This window comes from Plectrocnemia conspersa, unplaced genomic scaffold (assembly GCF_051122295.1).
Source record: "Plectrocnemia conspersa isolate PC_06_02 unplaced genomic scaffold, ASM5112229v1 ptg000006l, whole genome shotgun sequence".
In the NCBI taxonomy this organism is placed as follows: Eukaryota; Metazoa; Arthropoda; class Insecta; order Trichoptera; family Polycentropodidae; genus Plectrocnemia; species Plectrocnemia conspersa.
In genome coordinates, this window is record NW_028277170.1 from 2,508,259 (window position 1) to 2,527,064 (window position 18,806).

Sequence of the window (18,806 nt, forward strand, 5' to 3'; positions counted from 1 at the left end):
ATGCATATAGTGTTTCATATTTTACAGAATGTCAATTTTTTGATAAAAAAAATTTAGCAACGGAAAAATTATTATTAAATTTAATTTATAATAAATATGAATTAATATTTATTCAATAAAACATTAATATATACATATTTATTGTATAAAATTTACTAATGACTAATTATTGATTTTTTAAATATGATATAATAATTTTAATTAAATTCTATTAAGCATTTCTTAATTTGTTAGTTTATTTTACGTATTTTTTTATAATTATTTTTGTTGTAATTTATTTATTATTATTTTATGTTGTACTTTAAGTAAATTATAAAAAAAGTGATTTCCAACATTTTTGTATTATCATGTTTAAATTATTTAATACTATTCTAGTATAATTTTCGTTAATATATTTTATTTATTTAATATATATTTTTCGGCTTTCGTGTTATTTTAATATCAATACAGAAGCTTCCAATATTTTTTATAAAATTGATATAAAATATTTTTTGTTATGTTTAATAATTAATTGGTATTATTTTCTATAAAAAACATTTAATCAAAGCAAAACAATATTATTTAATTTTAATATTTTTTTTTATTATTTCTTCCGTTATATATATAAAGATATAGCTATCTGAGGTACCTTAAAATAGTGAAAGATCGACCGCCGTACATATACGACGATACATTTTTTCTTTTGTCCGTGAGCGTGAAATAATTTTAATATATAAATTTGCTTATTTAAAAAACACGTAAAATGGCTCACCCGTCCCAATATATTAATAACAGCAAAAATGCGTTTCTATTCAGTGCCGACCATTGTCAACTTGTGTCGATTATAAACTTAGAAGCATCATAAAATTTTATAATTCTTTATTTATAAATCACTTAATTATACATGCAAAATTTACTCTTTTTATATTTGCAAAAATGAACACTAAATATTATTTTACTTCCAAGTCGATAATAAATATTAATTATAATATTATACTAGCTGCGGTACCTCACGATAGTGAACGACCGACAGCTAATAATACGAGTATCAAATTGTTTTTTCTTGTTTCTATTTATGTTATATTTTATATATGTATTTATATAGTGTTTTATATTATGTTTAATATTAAAATATACACTTAGATAGTATAGCTAAATATATATAAAAAAATAAACGGTACAAATAATGAATTTCAAAATATAAGTTTTTTCGAACAGTACAAATTTAACCCATTGACCCAGTGGCGCAATGTTGACTATCAACTACTTGATATCGATTTGATGACTTTGTAAATAGAATAAACCTTTTGTTCTTGAGATTTTGTCCGGATTCTGAGACGCTTGTTCCGACTCGCTTTGAAAACTCGAGGATTAGAAAGTTTTTTCGGTAAAAGTCCACCGGAAGTGAATGGGAAAACGAATCTGACCGAAAACTTTTCCACATTAAGCGAAACTTTTTTAAAAGGTCCACTTTCATAGTGGAAAATGCCGTCGCACCTGTAAGCCAAGGAAGCAAGAACCGGCAGTGGGAGTAAATCCGGCTGATGGGTGTGGGGGCGGGGTTTAGTCCGTTTCCGGTGTCGGAAAAACGACGCTTTATCAAAAAGCACTGTTTTTCCGGACGGGATGAATTTTCACGGGTGACGAAAACAATTCTCTGTGAAATATATATATATATACATATTTACAAAAGTACACATAAATAAAAAAAATCCATTCCGACTCTGACCAAGAGAATCAAATAAATTTAATTTGTGTGCGAATAAAAATAATACTTTGTTTTACCTTTTTTTAGAATCAATATTAAACGAGAGACAACTTTTATTATTTTCAGACTTGCGCAAGAGCTGCTCTCAATATCTCTCTGTGGAGTTAATTTATGGACCCTGAGGGCATATGAGCGCAATAGGATCGATACTTACCGAACAAATGCATTCATTCTCTCTGAACTTAGTAGCTTAACATCTGAAAAGAATGCGCTGTGTTTTGATTATTATATTACAATATAATAATAATAGTGTTTTTTTCCATGGCTATAATGCTATTAATCAATCAATTCTTGATTGCCATCAAAACTGTCGAGTGAATTGGTCATCCGTGTCAGCGATAAAAAATTTAATAACTGAATATGAGGTTCTGTTTCGAGAAACTAAAATTAGCTACTTTGACATGTCTGGATTTTATACCCAATATATTTATAAAGCAAGGGTGTCTAACCTTATCTTTATTTTAAGCCACATCTACCGACAAAAAAATTGCAAGGGCTACATTTATTATTAAATTTATTTTTTTGAGTGTACATCAATATATGATTTAATAATGAAAGTTACGATTTAAAGTATTTTAAAGATGCTTTTCTACAATTTTTGTTCTAATTTAACTCTTTTTATGCTTCACACAATAAAACGTATTTTTTTAAATATATGTTATGAACAGGTCATAATCTTAGAGTGCAGAGTATTTGTCATTATGCAGCTTTTTTTATTGAAACGCTTTGTTGTCGTATATTTTATTAATGAGTTTTTTTATTAATAATTTTAATTTTAATAATATTGATATGGGCTTTGTGAGACACCCCAGATGTAAAGTTTATTCTTAATCTATCACATAAATCGTTTCCCAACTTATAAAATGCACAAAAGTCACCCCAATGCATAAAAAATGTGACAAAGCATCGATTAAAAACTACAGGCCAGTAAATATTCCTAGTTATTTGATATGATTCTCCATAATTACATTCTCAATCACTGTCATTGCGGTTTACGACAACGTTTCTCCACAGCAGTGGTGTCAAACACGCGGCCTCAATGCGACCCTCAAGGTCTTAAATGCGGCCCTGATTTTACTAAAATAGAATTTAAGAAGTATGCAATTAAAGTCATTTTATGGTCATTGGTATATATACTCGCCATTACATACCTTTTTATTACCTATAAGGATGATGTAATTAGCCATTGTGGTTTCTCAATACCTTTTATTTTTTTTAAAATAAAAATCCTCATTTCCACTTCTCGGTTTTCTCGTGAATTCTTTTGGAAAATTTATAAATAAAAAATATATGTAATATAAAGTATGTGATATATTAATAAAGTTTATTTTTTAGATATCTTTATATCACTAACTTCAACAGGGTGATGATTTGTTATAATGAACGTGAATTTCGTACTCCCATAAACATATTTAAAGAACATTGTAATTACATATTAAAAAAAATTAGTAGAAAAATAGGTTTATTATCTAGATTAAGAAATATATTAAGTATAAATACAAAAAAAATAATTTACAATAGTATAATATTGCCCCATTTTAATTATTGTGCAACACTATTAAATATGTTAAATAAATTAGATAAACAAATGTTGCAAAAATTACAAAATAGGGCAATGAGAGTAATCTTAAATAAAAATAGATTAACTATTTGTAAAAGTATGATTGATAGATTAGAATGGTTGAATGTTCAAGAAATATTGAGTATGAATGGTTTAGTATTTATATATAAGTTAGATAATAATATGTTACCAGAATATTTTAATAAGTATTTAATAAGAAATAAAGATGCACATAAGTATAATACTAGAAATAGAGAAAATTTAAAGATAATTAAGTATAAGAAAACGAGTACGGCTAGGGGAATTATGTACGGAGGTTTTGATTTATATAATAGTCTTCCAAGAGAAATCCGAAACAGCAAAAATATAACGGGTTTCATAAATGGAATAAAAAAACACCTTCGTACATATAGAAATAAATTATAATATTAAGACTTTATTATTGTATATTTTTATTTTTTCTTTCTGTTATGTATTTTTTATATATTTTTTATATATGTTTACTAAATTTGTTAGATGTAAAGATTAGCTATTAAGCTAAATAAATTAATAAAATAAAATAAAATAAATAAATAATAAATATGTATACCTGAATCGTAAAAAAATTGTTAATATTTCTGTCTCGAACAAGATAAATATAAAAAAACATATTATTTATTATTTTAATATGTCGACAACCAAAGTGTATGGCGTAACTCTATGGAAAGCCCTCATACATTTTTGCAATCTGTTGATTCCCACGGAGCAGTTTTTATTGTTGTAGTTGTGTGATTGCCAAAGCAAACATTTCTTTGCTATTCAAATACTTCTGATCAACTGTTCATTTTTTAGTAAAAAAAACATAGCTTCTACTTTTAAGGTAGTGGCGTATTAAACTAAGCAAATAGTCAGTGGTTTTGTTTTTGTACTGCTTTACACTGCTTCGAAAGCTTTTTAATATCCAACATTAAAAATCATGTTTAATTAATTTAACGCATATTTGGTTCGTAAAACTATTTAGTTAAAAATGAAAGGTTGACAACACGTCAAGTAATTTTTGCGAAAACCGAGCTATTCGTTATTAATTTTATTCCTCAAAATATATTTTAAATGCATAAAAATAACTTTTTCAAATATTTTACTAAATGACGGGTGATAAGTAATCGGATTTGTAAGATCCTTGTCGGGTTATTTTATCGGATGAATTTTAGCGATTTCAGATGGTTAGGAAATACTTAAAAGATAGGCAAGCGTTAAAGATGTTTGTTAAGTAATGAATGCAAATCCAGGAATGTTTAATCAACGTATTATCTAATCAATTTATTCCAGGACTTTTAAATTTTTAATAACCTACCGCGGATGCTTCTATTTTTTTATTGATTTATTTAAATTAAAACTAGTCTTATTTATGATTAACAATTTTATGTTTATGCATGTATCATAATTTTTAAACCAATAACTGCAAGAATAAATAAATATTTTAGTCCGTTTCACACAAAATAAATAAAATATATATATATATGTAATATCACAGTTTTTAATATATTTGTGTTAGTCTAGCGTGCATGTGTTTTGGATAAAAAGTGGAAGCTATGTCATTCACTGATGCAGTACTTATGTAAAATAAAATTTTAATGTACTATTTTAAATTTATTTAGAAAGTTGAAATACGCTTTTTAACCATTAAAATGATTTTGGCAGCTCATCTTTGAGTATGAGTTTGACACCACTGCTCTACGGTAATTAACATGTTATGCTTTTCCAGATCCGTAACGACATTTCTCAATGCAAAATATGAGAGCAATTCTTATTTTTGACAACATTTTTTTAAATTAAAATAAAAAAATTAAATAAGTAAATTAAAAAACCACGATAAAAATTTAATTTAAATAAATAATAAATAGTGAACATATAGATAATCATAAAATATTGATTTATAGGTTAAAGCCCCAACCAACCCACAAAATGAGTGAGCTCGTCAACCATGCGACGTGGCCTCCCGCAACGCTAATTCAATTTATTTGTGCTACATCGACCTGCTTCCCAAATAAAACAGATGACGAGAAATTGACGTGGGAGCGCAAGTAGCGTGTTGCTATGACGCGACATGTGCAGGTTTTGTAAATATAAATGTTTAATAATTGTTCAAAATAACAAAACAACCCTTGAATAACGACACAACCGGATACTGCACATAAAAGGTAATTATTTCAGGAAAAATATTTTTATATACATCAACATATGTGATAGATTATATATGACGCATAATTATTTTATATGTGATATAAATTACTAAGTTAGAACTGAGGGTTCCTAATTACTAATCATCCTACAAAATATTTAGTTATTTGTTTAAAATATTCGTTTCATCTGAAGAAATAAAATTATTTTAATAATTCGCCATCTCTTGTAGAGATTGAAAGCTATATCAAGTGCAATAATTATTTTTTAATTTGACAATTTTTCGTTCATCAAATGTATATTATTAAAAAAAATTAAAATTAAAAATAAGTATGATATTTGACATTTATTAATAATTATTTGTTGCAAAGCTCAAACAGTTATCAAAGTGATTCGTAAAACATGTCTGATATTTATATTTAATAAATATGTAAGAATTTGAAGACATACCGTGTCATAAACATAACGAATGCTTCTTTGAATATGGTTTTGAAATTTTAATCAAAAAGAGTAGAAGAAAGAACATATGTCAGTCTGACACTAGTATTAAAATAATATCGGTTTGATCTCCCTCATAACTTATAATATTACAACCGATTGCTTCTAATACAGATTTTTAAGGAGTCAAACATGTGTATCAATTAGCTCGATAGAACTTATTAGATGATCGTGTTTTACACGACCGAATGCTCTCCCAAAATCTATGAAGCAAATATAAATAGGTTTATGAACATCGTAACATACTTAGAGTAGAGTCTGGGTGCAGCAGAGCGCTTCTCATGTATGTTTTTCCTAAATCTAAATTGTTTTTTGTTAACAGCAAAATTTATTTTTATATAATTTAAAAATATATTTCAGCGAGTGACTCACAAGCTGAAAAGTCTGAAATCGAATTTTTATTTTGATAAATGAATAAAAATCGATCGTAAATTATTTTCCAGAGAAGTATATTTTATTGATGAATCTCTATATGTATATTTTATAGTATATCTAGAATTAGAATCGCATTAAATCATATTTCAATATGTAATTCATATACTGCAATATCATTTGTGATATGTGTTTCTCTTAATCCTATAAATAACGTATAATCCTTTTCAACCAGTAATTCTATATCTTCTATAGGTTTTAAATAACCCGGTTCATTAATCATTATCCCATTTACAGACTCGCATTTCCCATGTGAAATTAATTTATTTTGTTGCTATATATTCTATTGTATTTTGTTATGATAATTTTGTGCATATCTTATATATAATATATGAAACAGTTTCGATACATAGAATTATGTTCAACATTTAAATATAAATTTTTATTTGCTCAGCAACAATTTACATCATTATCTTTTTTATTAAATGCTCATCTGATATGAGCATTTAATCTTTTTTTCTTTATGATTATATCCATAATAAATATAATAACGATATATAAATTTAAGTTCACTAAAATTTTGTCTTTCATGAGTGTTATATTCATTGTGCTTTGGTTGTTAATTTCATATTTATTTTCATTTTTTATTTATTCAATCTTTTTTGGCTTCTATATTTTTATAACACGATAAAAAAGATAGTATTATAATTAATTGATGTTGACTTACTTAAAATATAAGTTAATGTAATGGGGTTAAGCAATTCAGCCGACTGTATTTTTAATATCCTTATATTAGTTGAAAAAAAAACATTGCGCTTAAATTGCAGAATTTTATCATTATTTATTATTTTTCATTATATCATTATTTTTCATTTTTAGTATTCATTTTTTCTGATATTATGAAACATTCAAATCGTGATTAATTTATTTTCTTTTGTCACTATCAATTGTTTTTTTCTTTAAATGTAAATCATCATCAAGCTGAAATTGAAATCATGTAAGTCTCAAAATCCATATTTATCCATTAACGAATATAATTTATTAGGACTTATTGATTTTATTGATATTTGCTTAATTTGAATAACAATAGTAATTACTGCTTCATCTTTAAAATATTCAAACAAAGCAACAGTTGTTTTTAAAAACCATTTTAATATATAAATCACTGTTTGTAAATAGCTCTTTTATTTTTCTATAATATGAGTCACGCGAAAAGATGTTTGTTGCGAATTGTGTATTTGTATTTGTAATGTATTTCTTTTTTCATAATTTGACAGATAATTGCGGTTATAATACCCATACATTTTACTAAAACAATATAAAGTATGTCTCTATACATAAAAAACGTCATATTGCATTTAACCCTACGTTATATATATTATTTGATTTTTTTTAAGTCTGATTTCTTTGATTAAAGTAAAATAAAACAAAAATGAGATTCGTAAAGTATTGATAAATAAATCAAGAAAATGAATAGTTCGAACGTATGATGAAACTAATGTTAGAGGGATGAGCAGGGAGGTGTGCAACATAAAATTAAGGGACGGAATAGCGTAGTCCGCAACGTCTCAGACTAGTAACTCTTAGATCGCGGGCTCGAGCCCCAGCAGTGGCACTCGAATTTTTATTTTATTTTTATATAAAAAAAACTGGTTACAGCCCCAATGACATATATTGGTTATAAACTATATTACACCTAATAATTTATAATTATTATTATAACCGATTCTCAGACTTTCAATCTGGTAGTTAATACTTACTTGTATGTATTCATTATATCCGACTGATTTACTCAGTTGGCACAGATTTACCCCGTTGTAACGCATTGGGCTTACCCGTGTCAGGTTTTAAAAATGCACAAAGCGTCCATTATTAAGCACAGAAATTAAAATTTATTATAAAACATGTTTCTGTATCTAATAAATCTGCATAATTATTTTTCACTAGTTTATTGAGAATAGAATTATTATATTTTAAATCTGCGTAGAGATTGGCAACATTAGATAAATATGTTGTTGTTTCAAAATCTTTGAATATTTGATATTGTAATATAGTTTTTGAGAGTAAATACAACCTTATCAAATGTTTTGAAGTATATGTAGTCCTTAAAATTTTTAATAAAAAATAATAATTTTGGCTGGATTTTTTATAAATTCATGCCATATGCCAAAATATTATACAAACGAGATATTTTGATTATTGTAGAACTTAGAAAGTATTAAATATTTTTTTTAGTTAACCTGCTAGTATGAGTAAAATTATGTGACCGTTTTTGTAAAAAAAAAACAACAAAAAAGATTTGTTTACACAGATTTATTAACAGCTAAACTATTCTTTCACAAAAAAATCCTGAAATGATAAAAACATGTAATATGTATTCAAATTTATTTTAAGAAAAATTAGAAACATTTTATAATTTTATTTGCTTATCAAGCGTATTTACTTAAACAATCAAACTTACAAAATTATTCGTTGCAATTTCTATGATTACGAGAGAACTTGAAAGATGCCTCTTTTTAAGGAAAATGATGAAATGAAAATGTAACGGCTCTGTCAATGATTTTAATTTCATAAAAAAAATTAAAACTTAGTTAAAAATTTTAGTTATTCCGAAAATTGAAGAATGGACTTCAATGTGTGTTCCCTATAAACTCAAAAACTATTGGACCTATTTCACTGAAAATTTTACAGTTTTTTCTTATTAGTGCCAGAAGTGTTTGAATAAAATACAATATGTAGCGCTGTTGTTTTTATAGTGTTCAGGCTCAAACGCGCTTGCGATAATTTTGCATCGTCATCGTAGTATTTTTTTTTTAAATATATATTATTTTTTTATTAAATACTTGCATCCTGTCACGTACAACCCATAAATTAAGTTTTAGATGCTCTCTAACGTTCTATATATCCTATGCTCGCTACATTTTTATTTGTTATTAAATTAGGTCAAACTCGTAAATTAAGTTTTAGATTTCGCTGCCGTTCTAATTATTATTTAAATGCATCTGAAATTCCTGGTCTAATTACATCATAAACTTTCATCGTCACGTAGGTCAAACCCGTGTAAAGTATATAGAAATACGGTGTAATAAGATAAATACAACACAGAAGCAATTAAATATTAATTTTTGTTGCATAACAATGGTCGAAACATGTATTTATAAATCAGTAGAGACTGTTTCGAATCAAGGCTTTAAATTATCTGAATGAATCTTAAATTCACTTGCTTTAGCTGATCACCCACAGCATCAAAAATTTACAGATAGTGCTCCTAAAATTTTTTCTTAGAATCATTGCCTTTACAATGGTTCTTGATTAATTTATATTATTATATTTAAAATGTACTAAATTATTTGTCAAAAATATTTTTTCTTTTAATGGAAATATACATTATATATTCTGTAATAATATATATTTTTTTGTGAAAATCACAATAATTAAAGAAGAAGTGTTACAGCAAACGATTTTTACGATGGTATTTGATACATGAATATAAATTGCTGTATATATGAGGCGACCACAAATGTCGTCCACATAGTCGCATTAGGGCCATATTTGGCATATTACTTTGCGTAAACTCTTTGACATTTCATGTGGTGAACCTTTTGAGGTCACAACACATGTGACATTTCTTCCTTCAAAAGGTTATTTGATACGAATGCAATTCTACGAATCAAATCAAATTTATATACAGTGTATGAAAGAAATTAAGACGAGGTTTTTGATATGCGCTATTTAATGTATGAAATAGATTAATATATATTTATAAAGGAGCTTGACTTTTAAATTGAAGAGAAAACCGTTATACTGTTTTTATACTGAATTTGGTTTGACATGAGTATTTTGTCAATTTTTTCAGTTTAAAAATGATCTCGTGTTATCACTTTCATCAAAACATATTATACTTTAGAATGATTCAGTTATTTAAAAAAATAATTCATATGAAAAAACAATAAATAACATATCCATTTATTTTTTATTATTTCAATTATCATTCTATTGTGTTTTTTATCAATTACTTTAAGCTTCTAATCTGATATCAATAACACTTTTTAGTCTTGTTTTGCTCTGTGTTTCTTCTTTGAAGTTGCTTATCTTGAAACTTATATTGAGTTGGTCCTTAATATTTGTACTGTCTCATATAATGGAATATCCCACATTTGCATAGTAGTAATAAAAACGTATAGTATCCAGAAACACCCCTAACCACCTGGGTTGTTGTCAGGGGTGAGTAAACGCGATCTTCACGGTCCAATTAACGTGCTGAATGCAAACACGCGAATCGCTGATGAAGCGTGGGAACACAACTCAAAACAACCATCGTTAGTTTCATGACAGCTTGGACTATCGCGCACCCTCTAGGTACTCAAAAATGTTGATTTAATTCACACTGCGATAATTAACAGCGGTCCATTGACACTTGCTTAAGCATGAAATTATCGTATTAATTTGTAAAAGATAATCGATCTGCAGTCATCTCGGTGGTTTTTAAAAAAAATATGATTAAATCAATGGGTTAATGAATCAATTTTCCTACACGACCCCTGCTTCGCGGGATGTACAAATGACGGTTCAGTGATTATTGCGCACACGAAAATTGTAAGCATAGATAATTACAAATAGCTTTTAAATTTAATTGATTATAAAATCACTCTAATGTATCATCTCAAATAATTAGTACAATCTCTTGAACGTTGAAAATTATTTGTATTAATAATTTATTTTAAAAATTGTTTTAGTAAAAATGTTATTAATTTTTTATGTCATTAATTTATTTAGCTAATATAGCTAATTTTTAAGTTGTTTTTTTATTTTACTATCTACAATATGTTTATAAATATTGTTCCATATCATCTTAACATCCATGTTATCTACATTTCAGTCACATTTTTGTACTTCTAATCCTAATTTGGTATATATTTTTTCAATTAAATCATTCTTTTTTTACCTTAATTACACCATGTTTTTTTATATAATTTTATTCAATAAAATGATCAGTAATTCTTTGAGTGGTTTTTACTTCACATTGTACTCTTTTACTATTGATAAAAACTTGTTTACGACAATATGTTCGTTAACATATTGTCGTAAACAAAATATATTTGTCTATTTTTCTATTTTTAAGATATGAAAATCCAATTAAAATGCCAGTCTCCCATTAAAACGGTATCGAAAATTTTATCAAAACTCTATTCTGTAATAATATTTATTGAATGAGTTTAAATCTCAATTTGGAGATCTATTCCGAAATCTTTACTGTGATGGACCAGTCTTATCTTTATCTTATCTTTATTATTTTTAAATACAGTATTATAATTTATATATTTTCTATCCTGTATGTCTGGAATTAGAATCGCATCTAATAATATTTTAACCATCAATATATAATTCATATTCTTCAACAACATTTGTGATATGTTTTTTTTGTCGTATTCCTTTTTAACATGTATTTATATCTCTTCTTTATGTGTTAAATAATCCAGTGCATTAATCATTTTCTATGTTACAGATTCGCGTTTTACTTGTAAAATTTATTTATTTATATAATTGCTATATATTGTATTGTATTTTGTGCGTATCTTTTATATATGGAACAATTTTGATCCATCGTTTAACGTTTAAATTTTAGTTTTTATTTGCTTTGTTACAATTTACACAATTATCTTTTTATTGTATTGCTTTACTAAATGCTTTTCTAACCCACATTTAGTAATTCATTAGCTTTATGATTATATTCATAGCAGTTATAATACCGGTATATAAATATATCTTCGTCTACATCGCACCAAACCTATTCAATATTTAATTTTCCTACATCCATTATGTTTTTAAAAGTTCGTAATATCTACCTCTACAATAGCGTTCATACTTATTATTTTTTTAATATGTATATTACTTCTAAAGAACTTTTCTTTTCGTCTGTGTATGTATTTTGTTTCATTATACACTTTTTTAATTCTTCTGAAATTGCAATTATTATTTTGTGGATTTTTTATATTTCCTACTTTTATATTATTGTATATATTTTTTATGCAACCTTTTCAGTCACAGGTTATAATTTAACTACCTTTATTCCCCACTCTGCTCTGTACCTCAGCGGTGAACGGACGCATCCGCGCCTGCTCTCGCTGCCGTTCAAAGCTCCGACCCCCCACCCGCGACCATTTGCAACAATACGACGCCAGAGACATTATCGGCGCGATGAAGAAGACGCTTACGCGCAAGCGTGCGGTGGGTACGTTAAAAGCGTACCTATCGCCATCAGCAGAACAAGAATGGCAGATGCCAAAGAAAACTGCCCGACCCTCTACTGACGCGAACCTGTTGCCGACTTCAAGTCAAAACAGGTACGACAAACTCCCCGAAGTTGCCGGGAGTAAACACTCAAGAGTGCCACCTGTCATCATGGAGGTGGTTGGCACACATCTCCAGACCATCGACCTTATCAAGTCGATGACCAAATCAGGAAATTTTACTCTCCGCTACACCGGAGGAGGTAATGTTTCTATCCAGTGTGCGACGCTCGAACTGCGAGCGACCCTGATGGATGGTTTGAAGGGCCGCCGTGCCTTTCACACCTTTACTGCCGACGAAGACAAGACAGTTAAATCTGTCTTGAGGGGGCTTCCTGAGGTTCCCGTTGAAGAAATCGCTGCTGATTTGGAGCGGCAAGGATTAAGCGTCGTCAAAGTAACGGCGATGAACACCAAGGCAGAGACCTCCTCGCGGCTCTACCTGACGCAATTTTCCGCTGAGACGACGGTGACGTCCATAAGAAGCATCCGGTACGTTTGCTTCACTAAGGCCACGCTTGAAAAATACAAGCGTAATAAGTCGCACGCGACTCAATGTTTCAGATGCCAGCAGTATGGCCACGCTGCGAGGAACTGCCAACGAGACCCCAGATGCGTGAAATGCACAGGAAACCACGCCACTTCCGAATGCACTAAAAAAGACCGAGAGACGCCAGCAACCTGCACTGGATGCAGTGGAAGTCACCCGGCCAACTACAAGGACTGTCCTCGCAGGACAGAATATCTCCAGCAGATGAAGAAGAGGCAGCAAAAGCCACATACCGCCGTACAGACCGCACCCAAGCCAACGTTCGCTCTGGAACAGAGTCAGTTTCCTGCCCTTCGGCCAACGAAACCAGCAGTGAAAAAACCGACTATCGTCCCGGAAGCCACCCCAATTAAGACGCAACAACGCCCCCAAGCCCGACAGTCTGAGAAGCCCTCATCAGAAGCCATGTCTACTGATGAGCTTCGCAGGATGCTGACTATCCTCCAGGAAATCCGAACTAAGGCCGGAAAGTGCGCTAGCAAAATTGAAATTGCTTTGATGATGGTCGAGTATCTTGATGACCTCTTCTAAAGAAGACATTCAACTCATGACGTGGAATTCCCGTGGGATCCGAAACAAAACCGGAGAGCTGGAGCTGTTAATCAGTGAGTACAAACTTGATATTGTCGTAGTCACCGAAACTTATCTAAAACCACATGTTATCGTATATTTAACTAACTTTGCCTGCATTCGGAGGGACCGACCCTCAAGGCCAGGCGGAGGGGTCGCGATATTTGTTAAAAAATCGATAAAACACGCGCGTATAAACACTAACACTAATAATCTAGAAACCGTCGCGATTCAAATTATTCATAAAAATAAAATAATAATAATTGCTGCGGGGTATAATTCGCCTAGTGATGAACTGCTCCGGAGTGATCTAGATTCGATATTTTCTTTAGGAGACTCGGTCATTCTTACTGGGGACTTCAATGCCCGTCATATGCATTGGGGCTGTTCTGGGGCAAATCGATCTGGAGCGTCACTTTTTAACTACTTGAGCGACTCTGACACGATTGTCAACTTTCCAAATTCACCGTCGCATTACCCTTCCAATCACATGACGCCGTCAATTCTGGATATTGCTTTGGTCAAGGGTAACTTAAATATGTCAGAAATGTATTGCGTTCAGGCATTGTCTTCTGACCATCTTCCAGTGTTATTCTCGCTGGAGGGTTCAGCGGAGGTAGTCTCTGAAACGCTTTTTGACTATTTAAAAGCTGACTGGAAAAAGTTTAAAGATATAGTCGAGTCTCGTTTGCAAGATGAGCGACAGAATTATACTCCGCATAACATTAAACAAATTGACGATGATATCAGTTATTTAACATCCGTTATCGAAGAAGCCAAAATATCATCAATACCGACGCGTAAAAATCATAATAATAAAAATCAACTTACTCCACAACTTATCGAAATAATAAAAATCAAAAATAAACTAAGAAAACAGTGGCAAAATAATAAATCTCCGCGACTTAAATCTGTAATAAACCGCGTAACTAGTTATATTCGCGATAAAATTCAGCAAATAAAAAACGAATCGTGGACGCGTAAACTAAAAAATCTAAACCCGGCCGATAATTCCTTATGGAAAATAACTAAATCACTTAAATATAAACATTCGGAAATACCCCCATTAAAAAATGGAAACACCATCGCATGTACGAACAAGGATAAGGCAGAAAATTTAGCCAGCGCTTTCTCCACATCTTATTCGCTTACTGTAAATTACTTAGATTCAAAAATAGACAACAAAGTCGCCCGTGCGATACGAAATATTAATTCATCTAGCGTAGATATTAGTTTAGTGAACAAAGTTGGTTTATCAGAAGTTAATAACATCATAAAAAATTTAAAGAATAGAAAAAGTCCCGGTATAGATAAATTAGATAACGTTACGATAAAACAACTTCCAAGAATTAGCATCAATTATCTAACAAATATTTTTAATGCCTGCTTATCTTTCGGGTACTTTCCCGCTATTTGGAAAACCGCAAAGATCCACCCAATTAGAAAGCCAAGAAAGGATAACACTATCGCTATTAATTATCGTCCAATAAGCCTATTACCGTCATTCAGTAAAATATTAGAAAAAATAATTTTATCACGTTTAAAGGGATCTTTGGGGAATAAAATTATCAATGAACAATTTGGCTTCCGCGAAAACCACTCTACGACTCATCAGCTCAATAGGTTAACTGAGCACATCTCCGCTAATTTTAACATGAAAAAATCAACGGGACTCTTAATGTTAGATGTGGAAAAAGCGTTTGATACTGTGTGGCATGATGGGTTGATTTACAAACTCCACAAATATAAAACCCCTAACTATCTGCTACACTTGTTACGCTCCTACCTTGATCGTCGAAGTTATGTTGTTTCAGTAAATAATGAACAATCGATACCGCGTAATATCCCAGCTGGTGTTCCTCAGGGGAGTTTACTTGGACCGTTCCTTTTCATTTTGTACACAAATGATATACCTATTTTAAAAAATACTTGTCTTTCAATGTATGCCGATGATACGGCGATAATGAGTAGCTCTTACGGTCTTAAGCCTATTTCAATAAAATTGCAAAAATCCTTAACTCTCATAAGTAATTATTTCAAAAAGTGGAAAATAAAAATAAATCAGGACAAAACGGAGGCTATAATTTTTACAACTCGAAGACAACCTTTGCCCCCGACTATTATAAGCGAGCAGGGAAAGTGTATAGAATGGAAGGCGAGCGTTAAGTACCTCGGAATTCACCTGGACACCAAGCTTAAATTTAATAAACATATAACCGAACTTAAATCTAAAGGGCTCGCAGCCATCGCGGCGTTAAAATCAATTTTTAATCGAAAAAGTGCGCTAACTACTAAAAATAAAATTCTATTATATAAGCAATTAATCAGACCGGCAATGACTTACGCCTGCCCAGTGTGGAGTAATACGTGTAATACTAACTTTTCTAAACTACAAGTTGTTCAAAATAAAGCTATAAAAATAATTTATAATACACCTTTTTATACTAACCTCAAAAAACTTCATAATAAATATTTAATTCCAACTATTAAAGAACATGTTCACCACCATACGAATAATTATTATAAAAATATACCGCGAGATCATACTAACCCGTTAATCTCAAGCATCGGTGATTACGACAAAAACAAACTCAAATTTAAATATAAACACAAAATGCCAAAGCACATCTTGCTCTGACGCATAAATTTTATCTAATAATTTAACAGCACCAGGTCTACGAGTTTTATATTAAAAATATATATTTATAATTTATAATTATTTTATTTTTTTATTTTATTTTATTTTCTTTTTTTTTCTTTTTTTTTGTTAAGGGTGTTTATGTACTTTGACCTAAACTTCACGTATTTTATGTTTTTTATTATTATTCTTATTTTTGTAATTCCTCTTAATTTAGCTAATGAATCGTAAATTGTGATAATGGTAATTAACCAGCAACCAATGAAATGTAAATATATATGTTTATAAAAATGTATTATTTAATTATGTAATAAACAAAATTAAAAAAAAAAAAACTACCTTTATTTATGTGTCTTATATTTTTAATGTCAACTTCCAATTATGTTGGTCTTATTAAGCTTTTGCAATAAATTTTAGTTTTCTGTGTATTTTGTAGATTTTTTGTTATAATTATCGCTATTGACTTTTTTAACCACATCAGAAAAATATCTCTCCTGTATTTTTTTTAATATTGTTGTTGTTCAAATTTAATTTTGTTCTTTTCTTTATAAATATGGATTTTGTAAATTTCTGTCAAATCCATTATTTATATTTTTTCTTTGATAAGAATATTTCACTAAATATGAAATCATTGATTCTTAATTTAATTCCTTCGCTTCTTTTATTCTACATAAGTTCGGGTGTAATTAAGCCTGCTACTGCCATTTTTATTATGTGACAATACTATTTTATTTTTATAATTTAATTTAGTAATCGTAATTTAAAAATTGTACATTTTTTTTAAAATCTCGTGTTAATTGTTTAAAAAAAATAAAATAATAATATAATATTTTTAATAATATTTAAGTGTTCAAATTATACTTAACTAAAATAGTAATAAAATGGTTATTGTATCTCATGACTACTTTTATCTGACCCGGATTCTGTCCAGATATCAGCAAAATTAAAAAAATTGATCTTTTCAAAATGTTGAAGCGATAAGCACAATCTTTGGCAGATTCCTAGATTTTTCGATTCTTTTAAAAAATGAACACGCGTGTTTTCTTCAACCATTTTTTGCAAAATTTATTTTAATATAAGTCGAAGATCGATAGAAAAAAACGTGCAATTTTATTATCAATAATTTAGCTGGCATGCTTTTCTTATGTAAAACAAAAACTCTTGCTCTAAACATTAACAAGTAATATCCGGAATTATTTTTGAAATATTTAAGTTCAGTTGTGCCAAAAAAACCACTCATCTCCACCCAAAATAAAAATTGTTTCCTTTTAATCACCCGTCTTCATTGTTGTTTTTATATGTCCTTATTTCGAATTTATTTCTACTTCTTCCAATAAAAAACATAAGTATGTGTCACAACAGATTGATTATAATAACCCTGCTGTAACGCAATAGTAATAAATAATAATTAAAACAGCTCTACATTGGTCGTTAAACGACGTTATTAGCGCACAACCTGTAGTACAATGATTATTCGCCTCGTGTAAAGTTTACTTAAGGCACTTGTGGCGACACACAGTAATTGGACAAAGTCCTAGTACTGCCGGTACTCGAGGGCACTTGTGTTTTTGACGCGATTGTTCATCGGCAGATGTGACACGTAGCCATTATGGGGAAACTAATTCCGCCCCGTTGCTAGGGGAGTTTAAACAATGGTGAGTTATGGTCGATGTCACGTACCGACTAGAGACTGCAGTTCTGGGGCAAAGTTTCAATCTAAGGGCTTCCTCCTTCTGTTCCTACAATGACTCATTGATGAAGATCGTGAACCCCAGCATTTACTTGCATGATTTTTGATTATCTTTTTAAGGGGTCGGCAAACCAAGATTAGATTTTACATTTTGAACTTAATCTCATTAAAATTTGACAACGTGCTTTATCACCCTTTCAGTAATTTTAATAAATCTTACAATCGCTAATGATTCTTTAACCACGAGGAACTGTAAATAATATAAGTGATATTAAGCTCTAAAGAGAAGCAATTATTTAAACCGATATATAGAATATTCTCGAGAAATGAGAATTCTCCACTTCTCGAGAATTCTCGAAAAATTTTATTGAATAAAAAAATGATTTTATACAATAAGTATTTCAGATACATTATTACATATTATTATTTAAATAACCCTTTAAAAAAAACATGTCATCTAAAATAGAATCAAACATCATTTTATTAATAAAAAATTTTGGCCATTGAAAAATATCTCTCGTTTTTGTGCTAATGTTGGTTTAATCGACAACAATACTACAAATAGGCACTGTAAGATATTTGTTCTCTTGCTCGTCGATTAAAATATTTTGCACTCTTTTTCTAATAATTCCTAAGATGTTGGTTTTCTATGCTCAGAATTGACATTATCTGATTGTTTTAACAATTATTTTAATACCTTTTCAGCTGTCAATATGAATCGCGAGACAAT

At 29.5% G+C, this 18,806-nt stretch overlaps 1 protein-coding gene across 1 annotated transcript; it reads left to right on the top strand.

Moving 5' to 3' along the window:
* Positions 1-12,435: 12,435 nt before the first annotated feature.
* LOC148234038 (uncharacterized) lies at positions 12,436-15,809 on the top strand. Its single transcript, XM_088187682.1, has 2 exons — positions 12,436-13,120; positions 13,193-15,809. The coding sequence occupies exons 1-2, from the start codon at positions 12,537-12,539 to the stop codon at positions 13,707-13,709; spliced, it is 1,101 nt and encodes a 366-aa protein (XP_088043808.1). The 5' UTR covers positions 12,436-12,536; the 3' UTR covers positions 13,710-15,809.
* Positions 15,810-18,806: the final 2,997 nt, after the last annotated feature.